This window comes from Pyrus communis, chromosome 5 (genome assembly GCF_963583255.1).
Source record: "Pyrus communis chromosome 5, drPyrComm1.1, whole genome shotgun sequence".
NCBI lineage: Eukaryota > Viridiplantae > Streptophyta > Magnoliopsida > Rosales > Rosaceae > Pyrus > Pyrus communis.
Window position 1 is genome coordinate 8,622,391 of NC_084807.1, and position 22,769 is coordinate 8,645,159.

The 22,769-nt window shown below is 38.1% G+C and overlaps 1 protein-coding gene across 1 annotated transcript; it reads right to left on the reverse strand.

The window, feature by feature from the left end:
- Positions 1-11,711: 11,711 nt before the first annotated feature.
- Positions 11,712-16,272, reverse strand: LOC137735124 (squamosa promoter-binding-like protein 7). The gene is made up of 3 exons (XM_068474505.1): positions 15,362-16,272; positions 13,232-13,350; positions 11,712-12,407 (listed from the first exon to the last, which is right to left on the reverse strand). The coding sequence occupies exons 1-3, from the start codon at positions 16,033-16,035 to the stop codon at positions 11,923-11,925; spliced, it is 1,278 nt and encodes a 425-aa protein (XP_068330606.1). The 5' UTR covers positions 16,036-16,272; the 3' UTR covers positions 11,712-11,922.
- Positions 16,273-22,769: the final 6,497 nt, after the last annotated feature.

A 22,769-nucleotide genomic window follows, 5' to 3' on the forward strand; every position in this document is an offset into this window, starting at 1 on the left:
CAAGCTCTCCACTTGCCATTCTCTTTCTTCATTACTAGCACTACATTGGTAAGCCATGCTAAGTGTGCTATCTCTTCTATGAACCCAGCCACTAGTAGCTTACTGATTTTCACTTCAATAATCGCTACTTATTTGAGTACGAAGTGTCTACTATTTTGGACCACCGGTTTGAAAACATGGTTGACATGAAGCTTGTGACACACTACTAACCGGGCATGTCGGAAGGTGACTATGCGAAGATGTCTTGATTTTCCTTAAGCAAAGCCGTGAATTCCTCATTTTTCTTCGGGCTCAGACATGAACCGATTCTAGCCATCTTCTCCGGCTACTTGGGATCAAGAATGTTCGACGTCCTCTTTGGGTTTCCATCTCGTCTCATTTGCTTGTGTGTTGATTTGGGCACCAACTTCTTGATCCGTCTACTGTATTTGGTATTTAGTAGCTTCGCCATCCCTTTAAACTTCAGTTGCCTTTACAGGGGTAAAAGACTAATTATTTGACTCCTTCAGTACTTGCATAATGTATCGTCGAGATATGGCATAGTCAGACTTGATTTCTCCGACTCTTCCTCCCAGGATTCAAAATCAGATCTTTTGATACTTGACAAAGATTACGACATCCATTTTTATTAGCCAAGGTCACCCAAGAATCCCATTGTAGGGAGACGAGTCGCTTACTATTGTGAATGTCTTCTTTGAGACAACTGGCAGTGTTTTCACGCCAAGTGTAATATTGATGATAACAATTGAGGTGTGTCCATTGAATCTGGTGAGTACCTTCGCTTGGCGTATGATTATGCTTTCGAGGCCTATCTTTTGAATTACTGAGAGCTGAAGTAAGTTGACCGCATTTTCGTTGTCAACCATCATTCTGTCGACTATACCATAAGCTAGTTCGACAGATATCACTAGCGGGTTATCGTGTGGGAAGTTGACGCCTTCGGCATCCTGCTCGGTGAAGCCTAGGTCAGGATTTGACTGCCTGGATTTGAGAGATCAATAGAGCCTGTTGGATCTTTCTCTTCTTGGAGTTGTTGGTGGGCCTCAAGTGCTCGGATTTGGCGAATATGTCATTGATCCGAATTGTCTTGGTTGGTGGCTATTTATCGGCGTCTGTGTTTTTTCTAGGTTACGTAACTAGCTTGTCCAAGTATCTGCCGACCTTGCATTCTTTCACTAGCTTCTCTAGGTAATACCTCTAAGTGTACCAGTCGTCGATTATGTGACCAGGACCTCAACGGAATGGCCAGTACTTGGCGTGATCCAACTTGGAGGTGTTTCCATTCGATTGTTTCGGCAGCTTGAACTATGGCTCAATCTTGATGTCGCGAAGGATTTGGTGGATTGAGATCGAGAACTTAGTGTAGTTTTTAGGCGTCGGGCCTCCTTTAGTCGGGGATCAGTCCGTGCACTTGGCCTTCTGCCTGATTTTGTTGTTCTACTGCTTTATATCCTTCTTCTTTTAAGCTACTGTCGATTATTTTCGAGGCTACTCGAGTGCCTTGTTTACTCACCGTGCCTCATCCTAATGTGCATGCTTTTCTGCTAGAACAAATGAGTTTGCCAGAGTTAGATCTTCTCCCATGATCAATTCTCCGAATATGGGGTGGTCTACTAAGAGTCTTTTTTGGAAGGCTGCACTAGTTATTGAGTCGTTATGTCCGACTATTTGCACCTTTTCTGCTTTGAACCTCTTCACATAGTCGAAGAGTGACTCTTTTGGGTTTTCCTTGATGTTGAACAAATGATCAGACTTCTTCTTAATCGAGTGATAAGATGAATATTCTTTGGTGAAAGCCAAAGAAAGCTCATTGAAACTTCGGATGGATTATGGTGGCAAGGTGTGGAACCAATCTTGCACCTCGCATTGCGAAGTTGTTACAAATATCTTGCACATGATGGCGTTGTTGTTTCGATAAAGGATCATTGCACTGCGGTAGTGCTTTAGGCGTCTCTCCGGGTCTTCATCTCCCTTAAAAGATGTGAAATATGACATGTTAAACTTGCGTAGAGGCTCTGCCTGCTCGATCTCGTCTGTTAAAGATAACCCATTTATGTATGTCATGTCTCATCGGAGCACCTCGTCAGTGACTTCATTACACTGGAAGTCGCGTCATGGTTCAATCAGAAACCTCTATACTTCTTCCTAAATTTTCCTTTGCTAAAGTAGCGAAGCTTTCGGCTGCCCCTATCGTGACCTGCTGGTCTAGGTTGCTCTTCCCTATGCTAGGCTCGTCTATGTCGTGGCTACGATGCATGTGGTATGTTCCTAGCAGGCGAGTGGGTTACTCCGAGGCTGCTGGTTGAACTTAAGCCAGATTGAGTGACTATTTCTCTCCGTTCGTAGTGTTGCCTACTCTGATGTGAAGTGGATGATGCTCCTTGTGGGCCTAACTGCTAATGAACACTTTGCTTGGAAGATTGTCCATGTTGATTATCAAAGTGTGGCCCCAACCATGAATGTATGCTCGTCTATGGGCCTAATCGAGAGTGCACGCTCATACGTGCACTAAAACAAGAGTATACGCTATCTCGGGGGCCCAGACGAGAGTGTACACTGCCATAACACTTGATTCATGGCTGGTTGAGGGCTGTTGCCGAGACGCTGCTAGAGAGGTTCATTGTCTGCCCTTTTCTTATTTCGGGACACCTCGTCTAGGGCACGCTGCATCCCAGTACGATGCAGAAGTTGATTCACCAAGGTTGTCTATTGCGCAAAGGCACTCGTCAATTCTACAACTTGTTGAGACAAGTGTTGTTCACCTTGTGGGATAAAAGAACTTGGATGGTAGGTTTCTCCATATGTGGTAGAAGTGTAGTGGACCCAAACTTTAGGGCTGGGTTTTGTTTTTTGCCAAAACTGAAACCGAATCGAAATTTAGGTTCGGTTCGGTTCGCTTCAAATTTTTTTTGGTTTTTTTCGGTTCAGTTTCGGCTCGGTTCGGTTTTTACCATGATATTTTTTTTTTTGTAAATCTGGTTATTGGTACTGGTCAAACCACTATCTTCATTTACAAATCACAACAACAATTATATTCATTTAGGGTTTGCAAGATTTGTGGGCTGCTATTGATGCAGCAAAATATGAAGGGGGAGAAGCTAATTTTTTTGGTCAGAACATGAATCTTTTATCCAACACAATAAAAATAAAATAAAAAAAGACTTGGATTGAATCAGATGGAAAGAAACAAACACAGATATTGAATCTCATACACTACAAAATCTGATTCACACAAAATCTACATAAATGGAGAAATGGACATGGAGGAAGTCTAGAGGCAGGGAACGAGAGAGAGAGAAGAGGGGAATGAAAAATAGAAAAAGTGTGGCTGCTCTAGGGTTTTGTTGATTTGGTCATAAAAATTAAAAAAAAAATCTCCAAAATCCAGGAGGCATAAGGAGGGTTCGAACCCATGCGCTCTACCAACTTGGAAAGTTTCACTGAAACCAACTTCACAACAGGTTCTATTTTGTTATAATTGTATGACTAAACTATTTATAAACATTGAAAAAAAAAATCAAATATATATATATATATATATATCAGTTTGGTTCAGTTCGGTTCGGTTTTCAAACCTCAAAAACCGAAATCAAATTGGCCAGATTCGGTTCGGTTCGGTTCGGTTTGAGAGTTTTGGTTCGGTATTTTTCGATTTTCGGTGTTTTGAACCCACCCCTACCAGACGTGAGATTTGAGCCAAGATGGATCAAATTTGTGAAAAGAGGGTGAAAATACCCCTGGTTCAATCGTTGGTCCATAAATCCAAAGCCAGGACAGTTGAACCGGTCTTGGATCGATTTGGGCTGCTAGGTGGGCAACGTGCGTGCGCTGCCCTGCGTGCGGTGAACATGGGTGATGGGCCTGGGCTCGGCTTTGGAGCGTGCTGGCCTTAGGCCTGCGAGTGCTAAGCTACTCCATCTGCCACATTTGCTTAGGCTTTGACAACTTGGGCCTGCACTGTTGAGGCAATGGCTTGGGCTGCTTTTGGGGCCTGGGCTTGCTGTTGTTAAGTGGCATGGGCCTGGGCTTGTGGCTGCCTCGCTGCTCCCTGCTCATTGTGGCCTCGCTACCATGGAGCTATCCCACTCCTCACTACCATGACAGTTGCCGTGACTGCCATGGTGGTGGTGCTCCATCGTGGAAAGGTTACTCATTTTGCCATTGCGTTAAGCTTCGTGGATCGTTATGCTAGGGTTACGTCTCGATCTCCATCACTTGGTCCAAATACTTGAACGTAGGAAGTTCCATTCCTTGTGGTTTTCGAATTTCACGCCATTGTATTTTTCTCCTACATCTATTTAAAGAATTAAAAAATTCTAGGAATAAGAACATACGAAAAAGTTTACGAACGAACGAGAAATAAGAAACTTTGAATGTGACAGTCTTCTTTAAGCGTGTGAATCAAACTCTCAATGAAAGCACCAACGTGTGGATGCAAATTTCCGCCGTCTCTTCCTTTGATGAAAATGCACCTGCAAAATAATAACACCTAAGATTAAGGCCAAAAGCCTCACGCGCCCACGATGAATTGGGGGGCTTTGGCCAAAGAATCTCCGATGCCAAAATTAGAATTTTGAAAAGAATGTTTTTAGGAGTTTGTGGGTAGCAAATGGCTTAGCCTTTTAATCGGATGATTAGGGTATTTATAGGAGGGTGGCCGGCCTTTTGAGCAGAGAGTGACCGGCCATATATAGTGACAATTGGAGAATAATTGCAAGATATTATGTAAAATAATTTTTTGCAATTAACATGGTAATTATTCCTAATTTAAATAGGAAGTTTTGGGATGTACCCTTTGAATAAAATCAATAAGGGATTACGATAAGTGATAAAAGAGATTTGAATAAATACCATATTGATCACTTTTGACTCTTCCTTGATTGAACCGTTATTGTCCGTTGCATGCGCGTGAGAATCCCGATGTGTCTCGAGGGTAATCTTGTATTTTTAACCCAAAAGTCCACATGTCACTTCCATAATTTTTTGGATTATTTTTTACTCCATACAAAATGTCAATGGTTTAAAAAAAAATATGAAATAATCCAAACATAGATATAGTTATAAACCTCAAAAGTACTGGTAATTAACCTAGAAATTAATCCAGACACTACACTAATGAACCTAAAAACTATTCAAGCATAGGTAATTAATTAACCTCTAAGTTAATCTCTAATAATTAAAAGGTTTGTATAAAAAGCGGGGTGGTCCAACTCCAAACTTTGGTTAGTTGATATTTTCTGATTAGCTTTCAAGTCGGAACATAGAGGATGGAGGAGTAGTAGTCGTCACCAGTCAGTATTCAGTGGTCCAAACGGGCGCGCAAACAATCAAAATATTGCAACCTCTTTGTTAAAAGAGAAGTCAGAGAGAATAAATGGGGTACACATCTTGTTTCATTGTATAAGTGCAACCTCACCCTCAGCTCCCCAATCTCCAACGCTTCCAACTTTGTGGGTCGCAAAGTCTACATCTTTACTTTTGTCGTGTCACGAACAACTTACATAACATGAGTATAGTATTGATGTATTTTATATTAATAATATCAAGATATGTGTAAGTGTTTGTCTACATTAGATTGAATTATTGGCAAGGGGACGCTAAAATAGTGTTGCACCTGTGATTTGTAGTTACTTGCTCCCCTTGGAGTGACCCTTATATTATTGAAGAAATTTGACTTTTTTGTTTTAAAAATTAATACGCAACAAGAAAAGTGGCTCAACTTTTTTAAGCATATGTAAGATTCATTAATATTTTTTTTATGTGAGACAACAATCAACAATTTTATCAAATGGATAATCTCATAAAAATAGATAATGTTTGTGTTCCCTTAGGAACTTATTTGTCCCCCAACTAATGATTAATGCATTTTTTTTATACATAAATCATAATTTTCACTATACATTCTCTTTATCATCACCTAAAAATTATATTTATTAAAAATCATTCAATTTAAAAATCATTTACTCGTTGATATGCTTCTAACAAACTGACTGTCACATCCCGACTCGGGCGGGACCACTTTCCGGGCCCGACTCCACCGTAGCACGATATTGTCCGCTTTGGGCCCCGACCACGCCCTAACGGTTTTGTTTCTGGGAACTCACACGAGAACTTCCCAATGGGTCACCCATCCTGGGAGTGTTCTCGCGCGCTACTCACTTAACTTCGAAGTTCCCATGGAACCCGAAGCCAGTGAGCTCCCAAAAAGCCTCGTGCTAGGCAGGGATGGGAATATGCATATAAAGATCACTCCCCTGGGCGATGTGGGATGTCACAATCCACCCCCCTTAGGGGCCCAATGTCCTCGTCGGCACACCACGGCCAGGGTTAGGCTCTGATACCAAATTGTCACATCCTGACTCGGGCGAGACCATTTCCCGGGCCGACTCCATCGTAGCATGATATTGTCCGCTTTGGGCCCCGACCACGTCCTCACAGCCTCGTGCTAGGTAGGGATGGGAATATGCATATAAGGATCACTCCTCTGGGCGATGTGGGATGTCACACTGACGGTTCATCATAAGGATGCTATTTGTTTCCAAAACCGTTTATTGGTTTGGCACGTATGGATAACTAAACAATCTCCAAATCGAATGATTTTTTTATTTATTTTTAGATATGATCTTTAGATAATAATAAAAAAATAAATAATTTCAATTATAATGTTCGTACAGTAAAAATACGTTAATTATAAGTGAGAGATAAGTAAATTCTCATATAAGAGAACACAAGCATGATCTTTAAAAAATAGAGAACAGAAGGCTCAGGTAAATAAATAAAAAAACATAGCAAATGACTCGAAAAATTTTCAGAGCGAAAACTGGAGCATCAATTCCTAAAATTAAGCTCACTTAGTGTTTTTGTTCTTATAAATTTGTAAGGGTTGGTCTTAAAACTTGTCACAATGTGAAAGTTAAGTTTAAGGCTAAATTAACTAATTAGTTACCATCTTAACTAATCCACGTCTAGGCCTAACTAACTCTATGTCTTTTAATTTCTTGAACACGTAATTTATAGACCGATCTTACGTTCACAATGAATACTAAAAACAAAAATCTAACGACTAAAAAACTCATGCTATTTCATATTGAAAAATATCATAAAAATCTGCAATTAATTAACAATCATAACAAGTAAATGAATCATTGAAATTGAAATTGAAAAGAAAAAGGAAACATGTGATGGAGGGGATTTGAGGGACCCCCACAATTTCACTGATCTTAATGCCACTGCCTTTGTGGCACAGAGCGAGCAAGAGCAAGCATACTTTTCAAACCCTGCACGTGGATACTTCTTTAGGCTTTAGTGGTTCTGCCACGTGGTGGGGTATGGTGGCAGGTTCATTCACGTGCCATGCACGTGATAGGAGGAAAATGGCATATCCTGATCCTGGTCCTGGTGGATAGTAATTGGCAGATGTTGTCTTTTCCACCTGTCTTGCCCATTTGAAACAACAACAGCTGGAGAGAAGAGAAAAGTATCTGCAGATAATGGTGAATGTGTTGTTACTTGTTGTGAAAGGCAAAATGGTTTTCTTTTCTTTCTTTAATTGTTTTTACTCATCCTCTTCAACTCCTTGCCGCTTAGAGAATTTCTAATGAGGAACTTTATACAGAGCTAAAAAAAAATGATGAATATAACCAATTTTAGAGTTCAAAGGAATCTCTAGGACTTTATAAAAAAATCTCTCCTAATAAGAGGTTATTCTTTCGGACTCTATACGAGAATATATATATATATATATATGTAGTAATTTGGTTATGCGATAATTTTTTTTTTGTGTTAACTTTTCTTAAATTGATTTTTGACAACCTACTTCCTTCACATATGTAGATTGGAGTCAATCCATAACACTTGACATATGTATAAGGTGATGATATAGTTGGAAATCCCGTTTTGACAAAATAATATACCAATTATGATTACAAGGTTTTCTTGGTAATTACATTGAGGTCTTTTAGAATAAAATCTCACTTTTTAATATTAAAGTTTATTATAAAACTACTCAATAAACTTATTAGTATTAAAGTTTACTGAGTTTCTCTCTCTGTGTGAGAGCTATTATTACCAATGTGTGAGTGACTTCCTTCGCTTTTCGCGGTTCTTTCAGATGTTGTGTGGAGTTCCGACTCGGGTGTTTACACTACCTCCTTTCCTCAGGGTGCCTTTGATGGCACTGCTGCTCGTGGGCTTCTTCCCACTGGTTTCTTTCGTTGAGTGGTGGTGAACGATGCTATGCTCTTTGGCGGAATTTGGAGTCTTCTTCTCTTCCATTTTTTGGGACTTTGTATGGTTTGATTTCAAATGTTAGCAGGGGATGTTGGTTTCAGATGGGTGGAAAGAGGCGTCCAACATCGGCGTCGATTGGTTTCAGGGGATGTTGATTTTTATTTTTAATTTATTTTTCTGCGTTGGCTCAAAAGTACGTTTTTGGGCTTCTTTTTGGTTTCTATTGGTGGTCTATATTTTGAATTTGTGCATATTGGGCCTCCTTCATTATAATTATTACTTTTTTCTCAAAAAATAAAAAACTAATAAAAATAAATAAAAATCCTTGTGGAATTCATCAATAGCCTGCCAAGAGAGAACTCAAGCTAGGCAATATTTCAGTTTTGGTCAATTTCGCATGGTACGTCAGTCTTTTTACTTTACTATTGTTTAATTTTTGTTGGTAACATACAATTTTTTTTATTGGAAGTATGCTTTTCTATCAGAAATTTTAGCCTAATAAGACCGTGAAATCCCCTATGTTGCCGACTCCTGCTTGTGGCCTTAGGTCGGCAACAACCCTTCTTAACAATCATTTTTGGTCATTTTTCTCTATTCCCTTGCTCTTAGTTTAGTTTTTGGTACCGAATTGTTGTTGTGAAATGTTGGGATAGTGTTCATCTTTTGACCCACGCACACAACCAACACAAGATTTTGGCTCCATCACTTTAATTGGCGAATTGTGTCAAGTTAGGGTTTAGCTAGTATGGCACTATAGGTTTAGTTGGTAAGGCGCTACTCACTTTTGAATGTCCGGAGGATGTGGAGTGGTGCTATTTTCTACTTTTAGTTTTGATTATGTTTAATAATTTCTAGAAACTCGCTAGGAGTTTGATGGTTTTGATTTCTCTCGTTATGGGAGTTTTTTTTTTTTTTTTTTTTTTTCATGTTACTGGATCTCTTTCAAATTTATTTGCGAAGGGGTGGAGTTGTTTGATTTGTTAGATATGCTTCACCTAGTGTTACGAAGTCATTACAGTGATTAGGTGATGTGGTTAGATCCATGGACATTGTTTTCTTTGTCCCAATACAATTTAAGAGTTCTTATAATCTTGTGGTTCCTAGTGAGCTCAGCTTTCAACAAAATGCTTGACATATACTTATTGCTTTGCAATAGGTCTACATTTTTATAATTTTTGGAGATTACGAAGTCATTACAGTGATTAGGTGATGTGGTTAGATCCATGGACATTGTTTTCTTTGTCCCAATACAATTTAAGAGTTCTTATAATCTTGTGGTTCCTAGTGAGCTCAGCTTTCAACAAAATGCTTGACATATACTTATTGCTTTGCAATAGGTCTACATTTTTATAATTTTTGGAGATCTAATTTGCAAAGACCCTTTTAGAGTTGAAATCTTCTTGAAAATGTCTCTATAATTGTCCTTATACAAATTGAAGAAAGTTGGGTTTTCACTATAGACAATATGGGGAGTAACTCAATTACTTATAAGCACATGCAAGGTCCCTACTTTCATCATTGTGGGATTCATTCTCAATACGCCTTCTCATGTTTGACGAATTTTCAAGCCTAGTACGTGGAGTACGTGTGGCCGTAGGGCTTCACATATGGGACAACCTACTCTAATACCAAGAGGAAAGTTGGGGTTCCACCATAAAACCAATTGGCAATATGGGAAGTAGCCCAACTACTTATAATCGCATGCAAAGTCTTTCCTCTCATCAATGTGGGATTCATTCTCAACATAAACCTTATAGGCAAAATTTTAACTTTGTGTTTCCTTGTTTAATTATGGTTGGGTAATCATTTTAAAATCTTTTAGGATTTGTTTTTAACAAGCTTTTGATCTTCTTGTTATAGAGTTTCGGTTGCATGCTAATGTGGGGGAAAAAGTTGGTGATTATACTACCCTTGCTAAGGAAAGTAGTTGGCTACGGATGCTATATTGAAGCACTGGCTACACTATTTAGACAGCATGCTTGCATGTACAAAGCAATTATTTCTCCATGCACTTTTTCCACTAGTAAATTTCAAACATCTGGTCAGCCTAGTCATGTACGCCAGTATTAGTAAGTATAGGACGGCACTTGTCAACTTCGGAGTTGCTGGTCTTGGACTTTGATGAGAAGGAAGGGTTTCTGAAGATAATTAACGATTAAAAGCTTTACTCATCTTTGCCAAATGTGTGTAATCTTGATGTCGTGCAGACGTGGTGTGCATGCTGACTCCAATTTCAACCTTATACAATCTAGATGATCATACCATATGTCGACGGGGATAAAAATAAGATTTACTTTAAGGTCCATTTGGATGCATAACGTGATTTGTCGACGATGAGTTGGCTTGTCCTTGCATGTATGGTGGTTTGTTTGTTTGTTTACAGCGAATCAAGTCATGCAAATATGACCCCCACCTTAATTATATAATTACGTACGAAGTTCTGAGGTGTAGAATTGACATTGGGCAATGTTGGTGTGGGACTTGAATGGATGGATTTCTTGATGAGATTTTTGTTAAGGAATTTACGTACAAGATTAGGACTGTTACATTAGACACTCATAAATTGAGGGTGTGTCAACAATACACTGCAACGAGATATAAATGGAGTAGATGAAGGTGATGAAAATATAAAATATGTGTTCTGTTCTAGGCCTATTTTATCGAGGGAAAAAGAGAGGGAGAGAATCGGGAGCAAGGAGAAGAGAGAGAAGTGCTTGAGGAATTCGTGAGTGATATTTCTCATGCCTTGTGCCTTTATTTAGACTAATAAGAAAATGAGAAACTTGCTCTCCAAGTAATACGAATTGTGCAAGGAAATCTTCTAGATCTCATAGGAATATAGGATTCCTATAAATAATCTACTAGGATTTACACAATCACACTCCAAACGAAATTAAGATTGTAATACTCCTTCTTGTGTCCACAACTGTTCCCTTGAATCCATTGTGAAAAGAGGGTCATTTAGTATCTTTACCATGGATGATATAGAAATTCAATTCCCCAATGAGCAGGCTTGGAAAAATGTACTTGTAAGCATAAAATCCTTACGACAAGTAAGGTGATGCATTGTACAGTACAAGACATCATATCTCAACCTAAGTGCCATAAACGATCATGCCAAAGCAAGTAAATAGCTTGAATCACACGGCTTTTGGTGGGCTACATAGTATGCCCAATACAGGGTATATTGGCTCTTAAATACGCTACTTTTGGTTAATTTTTTATTTCAATTTTAACTATATTTAATAGATTCAAAACCCCAATTGTCTGTTTACTTATTTGTTTAGTTTTATTGATTAGCAGCCCTTTTAACCCCAAAATAGAACGATCCTTACTTAATCGTACCATGATTACTTTTTCTGCAAGGTTTAGTTTGATTGTTAATATTTAGCGTATCAAAAACTGAGTAAAATGTATCAATCTCCATCAACAAATGAAGGAAATATACAACTCTATAATGAATCAGCATTGTCACTATGTCATACAATATGATAGAAATTCATTCAAATTACTACACATGCTAAGTTTATAATTTAGAATTTAAACTGTTTGCCAAAACGCCATGTCGTTATTCCATGAGATACTACCAGCCGTCGCACTGAAAAAAATCTGCCCTAATTTGTCCAGTTGGCTAATTGCCATCACACTAAACAAAGCAACCAAAGAATCACCTAACTTCTAAAAATTTCAAATTTAGACCACACTAGTTCCCTGGAAGGAGTTCCACAAGTCACACTCTTGATCTTCTTCAGCCTTTGTTTTGGCCCTTTCAGACATAAATCCGTATGCTTGACTCGGAGGCCGCCTGAGATCGAGCGTTAAATGCGCCCCACTACTTTCATGGAACCTGTCCCAACCGTGTTGATTTTCAGGAAACATCTGGTGCTGGTGGGGTTCAACTGAGTTAGACCATGATTGTCCATGATCACAAAACAAGTCTTCCGTTACATTGTTGTTATGGGACGATGAGTCCCAGTTTCTGTCCGATGACACGAGCTGGCGAGCTAAGTTGGCGGCACGGTTTTCTGCAATGAGCTCCCGAAGTGCAGTGCTGGACCTTGAGGAGAGATCAGATGGAGATACCCAAGAGTCAAGCGTAGTCTTGGATGACAGAAGAGAGAGAGCACGTCCTGTCGTAGAAGATAGGTACTGAAACCTCCCAGTCATCAACTTATTGTCTGTTAACAAATTAAGAAATCTCCATTGTTATCAATATGCAGGTAAATACACAAAGCTAAATGTTGCGGCTCGAGATGCAACATGTGATTAGCAACAGGATTTCAATCGACAGATAAATTAATCTCAAAACTTCAGTGAGCTGGAATTTCTGCTGTAAATATTGGACTGAAATACTCTACAATTAGAGCTATATCCCTACCATGTCCAACTCTTTGGAAACCTACTTATAACTATAGTCTTCTTTTCTTTTGGCGAAAAACTAGACCCTTAATGACAAATGACAACGTTAAATACTATATAGTGTGTTAGAAACATTCAATGAGCCTAAACAAAACAAAACATCTACCGTTTCTTTCAAGATAATACTTCTCTCATTCCCAGTAAAGAGGAAAGTCCTCATTAATTTCCCTCTAACGTGACATCATTTCACTGTATCAACGTCATAATTAAAACCGTATATTCTCTTTATCATCATCTCTAGAAATTCATTCCAGTTGGAGGTTGTTTAACCATTCATATGTGTCGAACAAATCTACTGTAATAATAACAGTTTCCAAACGAAATGAACTTTTCTAATGATAACCTTTAGTTGATGATAAAAAGAATGAACAATTCAAACTATGAGGATACAACACTAGTGGAGAATGAGGACTTTCCCGCTTACTGAGCATGAGAGAAATATTATCCTGAAAGGTAAAATTAAAAATAAAAAAACTACCATTTGAGCTGTACGCATCTATACTCTCATACTTTTACTTACCAAAATGAAAAATTAACCCCAAAAGTAACAAGAAAAGAACGTAATAAGGATGAATATACACACCTTGAGAAGAGCTTCTGGCAAGAGGATCATGCGAGCTCTTTCTCCTTCGCTCATTGTGCCCTGCTAACCTCCTCCTGCAACTCCTTTTCGACTCGTCAAACTCTGACACTACATGGAACCTATAAGAAGCAATTTAACCACCATTAGAGTTTAATTAAGTAAAATATGATTCATCATATTTCTTTTTAATATAGTTGTTTTAGACTTTTAAGTGAAATTGTTGAAGATCAGAATATTTTTGGACACCAACTTTAAAAGTTGTGTATAGAGTTGGCTTAAGCCCAAGGCGAGTTAGTCACTCCAGACGATGGTCTTCGAACCAATGTTAAAATTTTCATTATAGTATCTCTTTTTTATTATAGGAAATTTTAACGAAAAACTTCCGGTACTGTTCACTTTAATGAAAAACCATATTTTTACAATAAAAGGTCAATGATGACTTTATCCCTTATTTTGTCCTTATCATTAAAACTCAAACTCTTAAAACTATTTTCATTAGTTTTCCTTTTATTATATTGGAAGGATAAGAACCACAAACGTGGGTTCAATCAAGTTAGTTAAAGTAGTACGCTCTGCCTTTACATCTTGAATCCCCGTAGTTTTATGAATGGTATATTTGGTTACTTCTCTTAAATAGTACAGTAACAAAAGAAAAGCAACAATGAAATTCTTCTTTAGGCCCAAAAGTACTTTTGGTTACTTTTAGTCACCCATTGAGTCTTTCTCATTCCTACAAAAGTTTATTTATTTTTATGGAAAATTTATGAAAATAATTTGAAAATTTTGAATTTTAATTAAAAAAAAAAAGTATTGTAAGTGAATAGTAGCAGAAGTGATTTTTTAGAATAAAAATGTCATTTTTTGTTAAAATGAATAGTACTAAAAATGTTTCATTAAAACCTTTTTTTTTTTAATTTAATTTTTGTGTTACAAATCAACCCTTGCACGTTTTTAGTTTTATCTCTAAACTCCAACCATATGAGAACTCTTAAGAATTGTATTACACGACAGTTGGAACTTTCTAATGTTATCTAAATCCCTAGATTTGGAATGCCTCCATTCAAACGCCACTTAGTTATGAATTTTTTTATACAAAATATCATTTACGATACCCATAAGAATCACTTATAAAAGTTAATAGAACTAAAGAGCAATTTATAACACTAGTTATATTTTTGCTAATTGAATTAGTTTGACTAAAAAACTATTTTGACTATTCAGTTTAACTTCGCATTTTCAATATTACTAGCTATTTTTTCACAAAGTCTGAATGTCTTTTTATTTTTCTAAACATTGGATGATGGAGGGTGGGCCAAAAAGAGAAAGAGGGCAAAGAGTGAGTTTTAATATTATTTAATATTTTAAATTTAATTAAAGTCTCTCTCATCCGGACTAAATTTAATGTAGCAACCGACACAAAACTAGTTTTAACTTGAAGCGTTGGCAGTCTCTTAAAAGTTAACAACAATGTTATTCTTATCATAATTTTATACTATATTTTTTTACCATCTTAAATGGTAGATGAGTTGGACAGCCACATCATCTAAATTAATTAGCATTTAATCAAAATGTTAATTAATAATTAATAAAAAAATTGTTGATTAAATGATAATTATGGTATACGAGGAGTCTCTATCTTCCACTTAATATTATTTAAGTGTTTTAACTAATAAAAAAATTGAAATTAAATGATGTAGTTTGTCTAATTTATCTGGTATGGTAAAGAAATATGATATAAAATTATAGTAAGAATAATATTACTCAAAAGTTAAAACGTCCATGAAAATTGGAGTACGTCAAAAAGGGATTGGTTCAAAGTTTTCGATTAGGAGTCACAAATTTGAAGGAGTATTATTAAAATTTAAAAGGATCACATTATGGAAACATATGTAAATCCTTCTACTTAATTTTTTTTTTTATATTTTATTTTTTTAATACACAGTAGTAGTTGAGTAATTTTAATATATCAAAGTGTGCTTCTAATAATATAATGTATAACTTTATCTAAAAATTTAATTAATGATATGTAATTGAACTGTTTAAAAGACAATTCTTCTTCTCAGTTTTCCATGCATAAAATGGATAGGAATGAAACTGAGTAGACAGTGGTGATGAGTAGTTACTACTGACCTGCTGCACTGCTGACAGAAACGCTGGTCTTGGCCCAAGACGGTGACCCTGGAAGCCTTGGAGTGCATCGCACACACCTTGTGCCTCCGGTGGTACTCCTTCGCGTTCAACAGCGCCACGTGGCACCCCTCCACCTGACACCGTGGCACCACCTTCAACGCCAACGGCTGCCCAGCACCATACAACTGCGCTGCTGCTGCCGCTGCTTTGCCTTTCTTGCTCATCATTCCCACTGGGAATCCCGCTACGTGCCGCTCATCCAGAGGCAGAGCATGATTTCCATGATCCTCAAAGTAGTGCCTCTTCCCCAGCTTCAAGCACATCAGGTGTGGATCCTGGTGGAAGTGGGGCCCGCCGCCATGATCTGCCCAACAACTGTACATGTTAGAGAACTGATGATGCAAGGGATGACCCGTGAAGAGAGCGTGACCACCAGTGGTAGTAGAGCTAGAAGCCTCCTCCCCGATGGCGGCAACAGTGACGGCTGTAGCCGCCGTGGAGTACAATACGTGGTTGTTATTGTTAGTGGGAGCAGCAGTAGTATGACTAGTAGTTGTAGTATCCCATATAACCCAACTATTAGGAAGTTGTGAGTTGTTACTACCATTTTGCTCTCTACTGCTAAAGTTGTTAACATCATGGCTTAACATGTCCATGTTCCCACCTATTTCCATCTCTCTCTTCCACTCTCTCTCTCTCTCTCTCTCTCTCTCTCTCTCTCTGCGTGTGAGTGAGTGTGTTAGTTCTGATTGGAGTAATGGGGGTTGTATTTTTTTGGGTGGAACTATTGGGTACAAAGAGTTGAGCTCAGAGAAAATTGTCACAGAAATGGGGGGAGGAGCAGGATGCAGCTCTGCCTGCTGGGTATCACGTATAAAAGAGGATAAGGGTGGGGGGAGAGGGGGAGAGAGAGAGAGGGAGAGAGAGAGAGAGAGGTGAAGGGTTGTTTTCCTATTGGTTCCTTTGTTCTCCACCAATGGGGTTAAGTGCCAATACAAAAAAGCCTGCAAATTTAAGTTGGTGCAGTGCAGACATAGATAGATAGAGGGAAAGCCAATTGAGTGACACGTGAGAGGGAGTGGGAGCGCACGTGGGAATAGTGGTAAAGGTGGAGCCAGCTGCTATGCTCTGGAAATTGATTTGATTGAAGAGTCCTGCTATGATCAGTATATGAATGAGGGAGAGGGAGTGAGGGGAGACAGAGAGAGAGAGAGTTAAAATTGTGATTGGACTAGAGAGAGCGAGAGTGGGAGCCTACATCTTTTGATATTTTTTAAATTTGTAAATAAATTTTTAAAAAGTAAATAATATAGAAGTTGACAATTGAATTATTAATTAAGCGTTGATAGACGTATTTTTTATATTAATAACATGTTATTTAATTTATAAATTTTATTTATAAATTTAATCTCACTTAGATTATCTTTTTCATATATTATTGGGCATTACCCGAAAGCATTTGGTTTGTTATTTTGTTGGTGCCAGTGCCAACAACCAAACAAATTAGAATGATAATTAGAAATGAAACTAGCACTTTTTATTTTTTTTATTTTTACTCTGATTGCATAGACATACTTACTTTTTATTTAATTTTATTATTTATTTGTGCTTGATTTGTTTACTCAGATGATAAAAAATAAAGTCTAGGAAAAAAGTTAGTTATTATTAATTTCGAGTCTCTTTGTGTGAGAGGAAAAAAAAGAGCTAGGGTTATGTGCGAAAGTACGATGGTGGCGACTTGGTCGTCGCTGTCATGGAGAGTTTTCTTCGGCTGTTTTGCTCCAAGTTTCAACTGAATGATCAAGAGGGGTTGGAGGTGGAGATTAGTGATATGGCTACAGAATGATTGCGCTGTTCCAAGTTCTTCTTGGTTGGCAAAGTGTTGTCGCGCAAGGCACCACGAGCCAACATAGTGACGAGTGCGAAGGCTATGGCGATCAGGGACAATTGTATTTTGTTCTATTTTAATACGGAGGATGAAATGCAGTGTGTGCTGCGTGGTAATCCTTGGTACTTTAGTAAAACCCTACTGATTTTGGCAGAGGTTAAGGGTTTAGATGTGCCTGTGGACTTCCCATTACAGGAACAAGTGTTCCGGGTGCGTGTACATGGGCTGCCTTCAGCCCTTATGCCAAAGAGAATGAGGGAGGAACTGGGGGCGGCCATGGGGAGGTTAGTGGCGGTAGATTGTGATAGGGATGGTAGGTACGTGGGTGAATTTATGCATATCAAGGTGGGCATTAATGTATTCTAACTGTTGCGTAGGGGTATAAAATTTCGCCTACCAACTTTAGAAGGGGGTGGCTAGATTAGGGTTCTTTTCTAATACGAACGACTGCCAGTGTATTATTATTTGTGTGGTAGGTTGGACCACAAAGAGCTATATTGTATGCTCTATTACGGGTGCCATATTGATGAGCCCTATAGGGTATGGTTGAAGGCAAGACAAAAGTTACTGGGGTTATATAGCTGTGTAGGACTGGCGCAAGGGAGGAAGCAGGCTATGAATGGAAGGTTTGGGCGCCAAAGTTTGCTTTGGTAGAGGGGGATGAACAGTTGGCAAGGACTGAATCAACTGGAGGTGGGGCAGAATGAGGCCATGAGACATGCGTTGACTTACCAAAACCAAACTTGGTAATTGAGGGAATAACAGAGGATTCTTTAGAGCCTTGCTTGATTAATGGGAGTCTGGATTTTGTGACTCGATTGCCTTTAGATTTTTCTAATTTCACTGTCAATCTTGACATGGGTAGTCAGAACGTGGAGATAGGTGAACGTGCGCTAGTAGATAGTGTGAGTTTGAGTAAGGCTGGGGGTGTGAGCATGGGTTGTGGCCCACTATTATTGTTGGGTAGACATTTCCCTCTTCTAGATGGGTCATCTACTATGGATATTAGGCCCACATCTCTATTGGGGTCTGGCCTAGGGGTGGGTTCAAAAAATCGAAAACCGAAAAAAATCGAAAACCAAACCGAACCGAGGCCGAAAAAAACCGAACCGAAAAAAAAATCGAACCGAAACTACCAAACCGAACCGAACCGAATTTGGTTGGTTCGGTTTCGGTTTTTGAGGTTTGGAAACCGAACCGAATTGAACCGAACCGAAAAAAAAATCATATATAAATACTAAAAAATACATGTTGCCGTCGGGGTTTGAACCCTTTCCCTACGGGTTGGGGTTGGTTGTTGCAAGCCAACTTGACTGTAGGCTGTATGTTGTTATAATTGTACCAGTAATTTATTTATAGGTTTCTTATGTTTGATGCTTTATAAAATTTCTTAACTTTACAAACCCTAGCTGTCTCACTCCCATTTCATTTCAGATCTCAAACACCTCTCTGTTCCGTCCGCTGCTTCCTTTTTGCCTTTGCTTCCTTTTTGCCTTTGCTTCCTCTCTTTCTCTCTCTCTCTCTCTCTCTCTCCCTCCCTCTCCTTCTCCTTCCTCTCTTCCTCCAAATCACTCTCTCTCCAATCTTCTCCTGTCCTCCTCGCGGATTCCTTCTTCCAAACCATGATTTTCCCTCGCCCTTTTCGAGATCTGACAAAAAGAGGAATTGAAAGAGCTTGTGACGATCATGGCTATATCGCTGCAACAAAGGTTGTGGTTTTATTTATTTGTCAGTTCATAGGTTTTTAATTGTATGGTTACCCATTTGAAATTTATGTAATTTAAGGTGAAAAAGTTTGTATTTTTCTCTAAATATGTTTTGGAATTTTCTAGATCTATTGTGGACTTGACTATGAATTTGAATATGGGCACTGGGCATGCGTTATTGAAGTCCGATTATGGTATTTAGAAGAACCCAATTGCTTCTTCTTTTTTTCGATTTGCATCAATCAGTTGATTTGTTGAGTTATTTCATGATTTTGTAAATTTTAAAGTTTTTGAATTTTGAATCCTGGCGATATACATTTCCTTGAAGAATATATGTTTATGTATTTGCTTAACTTTTGAAAATTTGAATTCGTTCTGCTTGATCACAAGTAGTTGAATTACTTGAATATATTCAGGATTTTGAGGCTCTCAATTCTCTGATATATGAGAACTGGGAGGTTGATAGGTAGGTTCCTTCCATTTACATCATTTAAAAATAAAAATAAAAAACCGAAAAAAACCAAAACCGAACCGGAAAAAACCGAAACCGAAAAAAACCGAACCGAAAAAAAACCGAAAAAAAAATGAACCGAACCGAACCGAACCGAAATTTCGGTTTGGTTTCGGTTTTGGCAAAAAACCGAACCGTTTTGAACCGAACCCACCCCTAGTCTGGCCCATTTAGTGTGAGCAGCGGCCCGTTTTCTGGGCTGATGTAGTGGAGTTATGAGGTCATCATCAATGAATCATATAGATTCGATGTGTAGCGAAGTAGGAACATCGTAATGGTGACGATTAATCGGGTTTTATAGACATCCAGCGACAGCAGATATACATTTATCATAGTCGTTGTCTGGGGTAGCAGGGGTCGTTACCTTAGTTATGCATCGGTGACTTCAATAAAATTCTTAGCATACATGAACAACTTGGGGGGTATGCTCAATAGGAAGGTCAGATGGATAGTTTTCGTGATGCTAGCTAGAATTACCAGTTGGTAGTTATGGGGTATGTTGGGTTCGACTTTATCCAGAATTACCGTTTGGATCGTGCGTTGTTTACTAATTCTTGGTTGCAGTTGTTCCCGTTATCTAAAATGTGTCATTTGAATCCTTGCAAGTCTAATCACTTACCATTGTTGGTGGAAATACGAAGCTTTCATTCAGTGCGTCCTGATTCGAGGAAATGTGGTTACAAGGAGAGGGGTGTGAGAATGTAATCTAGCGTGCTTGGGTCTCTTCAAGCTCAGGTGTTTCATTATTTAAGAGACCTTTTAGAGGCAATGATTACAGACACAATGGTTGAAAGAAGGGGGTCGTAATACGAATTTCTTTCACCAACGGGTTTTTAATAGAAGACGGAAAATACCATAAAGGGTCTGGGGGATAAGAATGGGATTTGGCAGGAGACGCCAACTGGTATTGAGTAAATGGTGGTTGGGTATTTCATGAAGATTTTTCGATCTCAAGGTACGTTGCAAAATGCCTTGCATGAGGTGACTGATACAGTGGTTTTGAAGGTTACTCTAGAGATGAATGTTGATCTTTTGAAACCATACACGGATGATGAGATTAAGGTGGTGTTAATTCAAATGCATCCATCCAAGGCTCTGGGTTCAGACGGCATGTCTCCACTTTTCTATCAGCAATTTTGGCATATTGTGGAGTCAGATGTGGTTGTGGCTGTTTGGTCATTTCTGAGTTCGAGTTGTTTATTACATGAAACTTGCTTTACGCATGTAGTGTTAGCAATGCATTAAAAGGTGAAGGCGTAGGCGAGGCATCCCATGGATATCCCTATATATATATATATATATATATTTATATTTATAAAATAGTATACTTTTTAAAACAAATATAATTATAACTAAATCAAAGATAATAACATCTTCTTCATTACCAAGTCTAGTTGTACTTATAAACTATGTCATATAATTAAAATTTTTAATTATTTATTTTATTGTAAGCATTATCGAGAACTTCAAGAGAAATAATGTTGAGTGACCATGGGAATTTAAAGGAAAATAAAGGCTAAATGTCGCAATTATAGGGAATTTAAGATGAAATAAAGGCTGAGTGGAGCCATTATAGGGAATTTAAAATGAAAAAAAGGCTAATTGGAGCCATTATAGGGAATTTAAAATGAAAAAAAGGCTAATTGGAGCAATTATTATAGGAAATTTAAAGGAATAGAAAGGTTGAGTAAAGTAGTTATAGGGAATTTGAAGAGAAATAAAAAAGAAATAGGATAATATGATGTTTATCTTCTTTTTTTTTTGGAATATTATGAGAATATCCATAAAAATATGCTTATCTATAAATAATTAAAACAAAAAGAAACAAAAAGAAGCTTATCTATCTATCAAAAAAATAATATAAAAAATAAAAGTGAATAATAAAAGATAATGGGGGTAATAAATGTCAGGAAAGTAGGGACTATTTAAATTTTAAAGAGAAAAAAATGATTAAAAAAACAAAAAGTCAGGAGAAAAGAAAAATCTCGTCGTCTGTCTTTTTCAACTTTTTCCCTAGGCATGGTTCTACAACTCAGCTTCTTTGCTGGGCACGACTTTGGTTTAGGTATTTTTACAAAAAAAAAAAAGCAAAAAAGAAAAAAAAAACTTGGACACCCTAGGGGTGCGCCTTATGCCGACTCTTAGAAAATAGAGGTGGCAAGCCACCCGCCTAAGCGCGGCCTGAGGCTAGTCTTTTAAAACATTGAGTGTTAGTCCTGAAAATTAATGAGCCTGAGGACATGACTCAATTACGCCCCCAATAGCTTATGTAGGGCTAAGGTATCAGCTAATTGCCTCAAAGAGATATTGTCTTTCATTATTTCACTACACCAGAGTCCTTTTGTCTCAAGTAGATTGATTTCTGATAACTCGTTGGTGGTAATGGATATTTGGCATTGAAACTGGATCTTAGTAAAGCATATCATCGAGTCGAATGGAAATTTATGGAATCTATGATGGTTAAATTGGGATATGCCAGGGATTGGAAGTGGCAATGGCGTGTGTAACCTCGGTTTCTTATTTGTTCTTAATAAGTGGCGAGCCTAAGGGGTATGTTATTCTGACAAGAAGACTACTACAAGGGGGCCTAATTTTCCATATATTTTCTTCTTTGTGTTGAAGGGTTTTTGGCTTTTATTGCCAAAAAGGAATAGAGTGGGGTGCTAAGTGGTATTCAAATTTGTAAGGGAGCTTCGAGTATTAACCATTTAGTCTTCGCAGATGATAGTTTACTATTCAGGAAAGCTAGTATTGACGAGTGTGTTGTGATACAATGAATATTGGATGTTTACTCTTAAGCTTCGGGCCAAGCAGTTAACTTTTCCAAAAGCAATGTCGCATTTAGTGCAAATGTTGGATCACAAGAGCATCTTTCTTTGGCCGATTTTCTGGAGGTCCAGGCGGTGGAGTGCCATAAGAGGTATTTGGGACTCCCTACCTTTATGGGGAAAAATAAGAAACAAATGTTTTCATTTATCAAGGAACAAGTACTGAAACGACTTTGTGGGTGGAAGAGGACGTGTCTGAGTAGTACGGGAGAGAGCTCCTTATTAAAGTGGTTGCACAGGCCTTACCGGCGTATGCTATAAATTGCTTCTTGCTCCCTACGACTTTAGGTGATGATCTTCACCAATTGATGGCTCGTTTCTGGTAAGGGAGTGATCCAAATACACATAAAATACATTGGTGGTCTTGGGAGAAACTTTGTAAACCGAAAGAGGAATGTGGTATAAGGTTTCATGATTTGTTTTCTTTTAACTTGGCTTCTAGCAAAGTAAGGGTGGAGATTCTTTCATCAACTTG

What these genes read in the sequence shown, in the direction of transcription:
- LOC137735124 (XM_068474505.1), bottom strand. Translation starts at nt 16,035, where the DNA reads ATGGAAATAGGTGGGAACATGGACATGTTAAGCCATGATGTTAACAAC. An exon ending in TTCTGTCAGCAGTGCAGCAG is followed by an intron (nt 13,351 to 15,361) that starts GTCAGTAGTAAC and finishes TGCTTCTTATAG; the next exon opens with GTTCCATGTAGTGTCAGAGT. An exon ending in TGCCAGAAGCTCTTCTCAAG is followed by an intron (nt 12,408 to 13,231) that starts GTGTGTATATTC and finishes ATTTGTTAACAG; the next exon opens with ACAATAAGTTGATGACTGGG.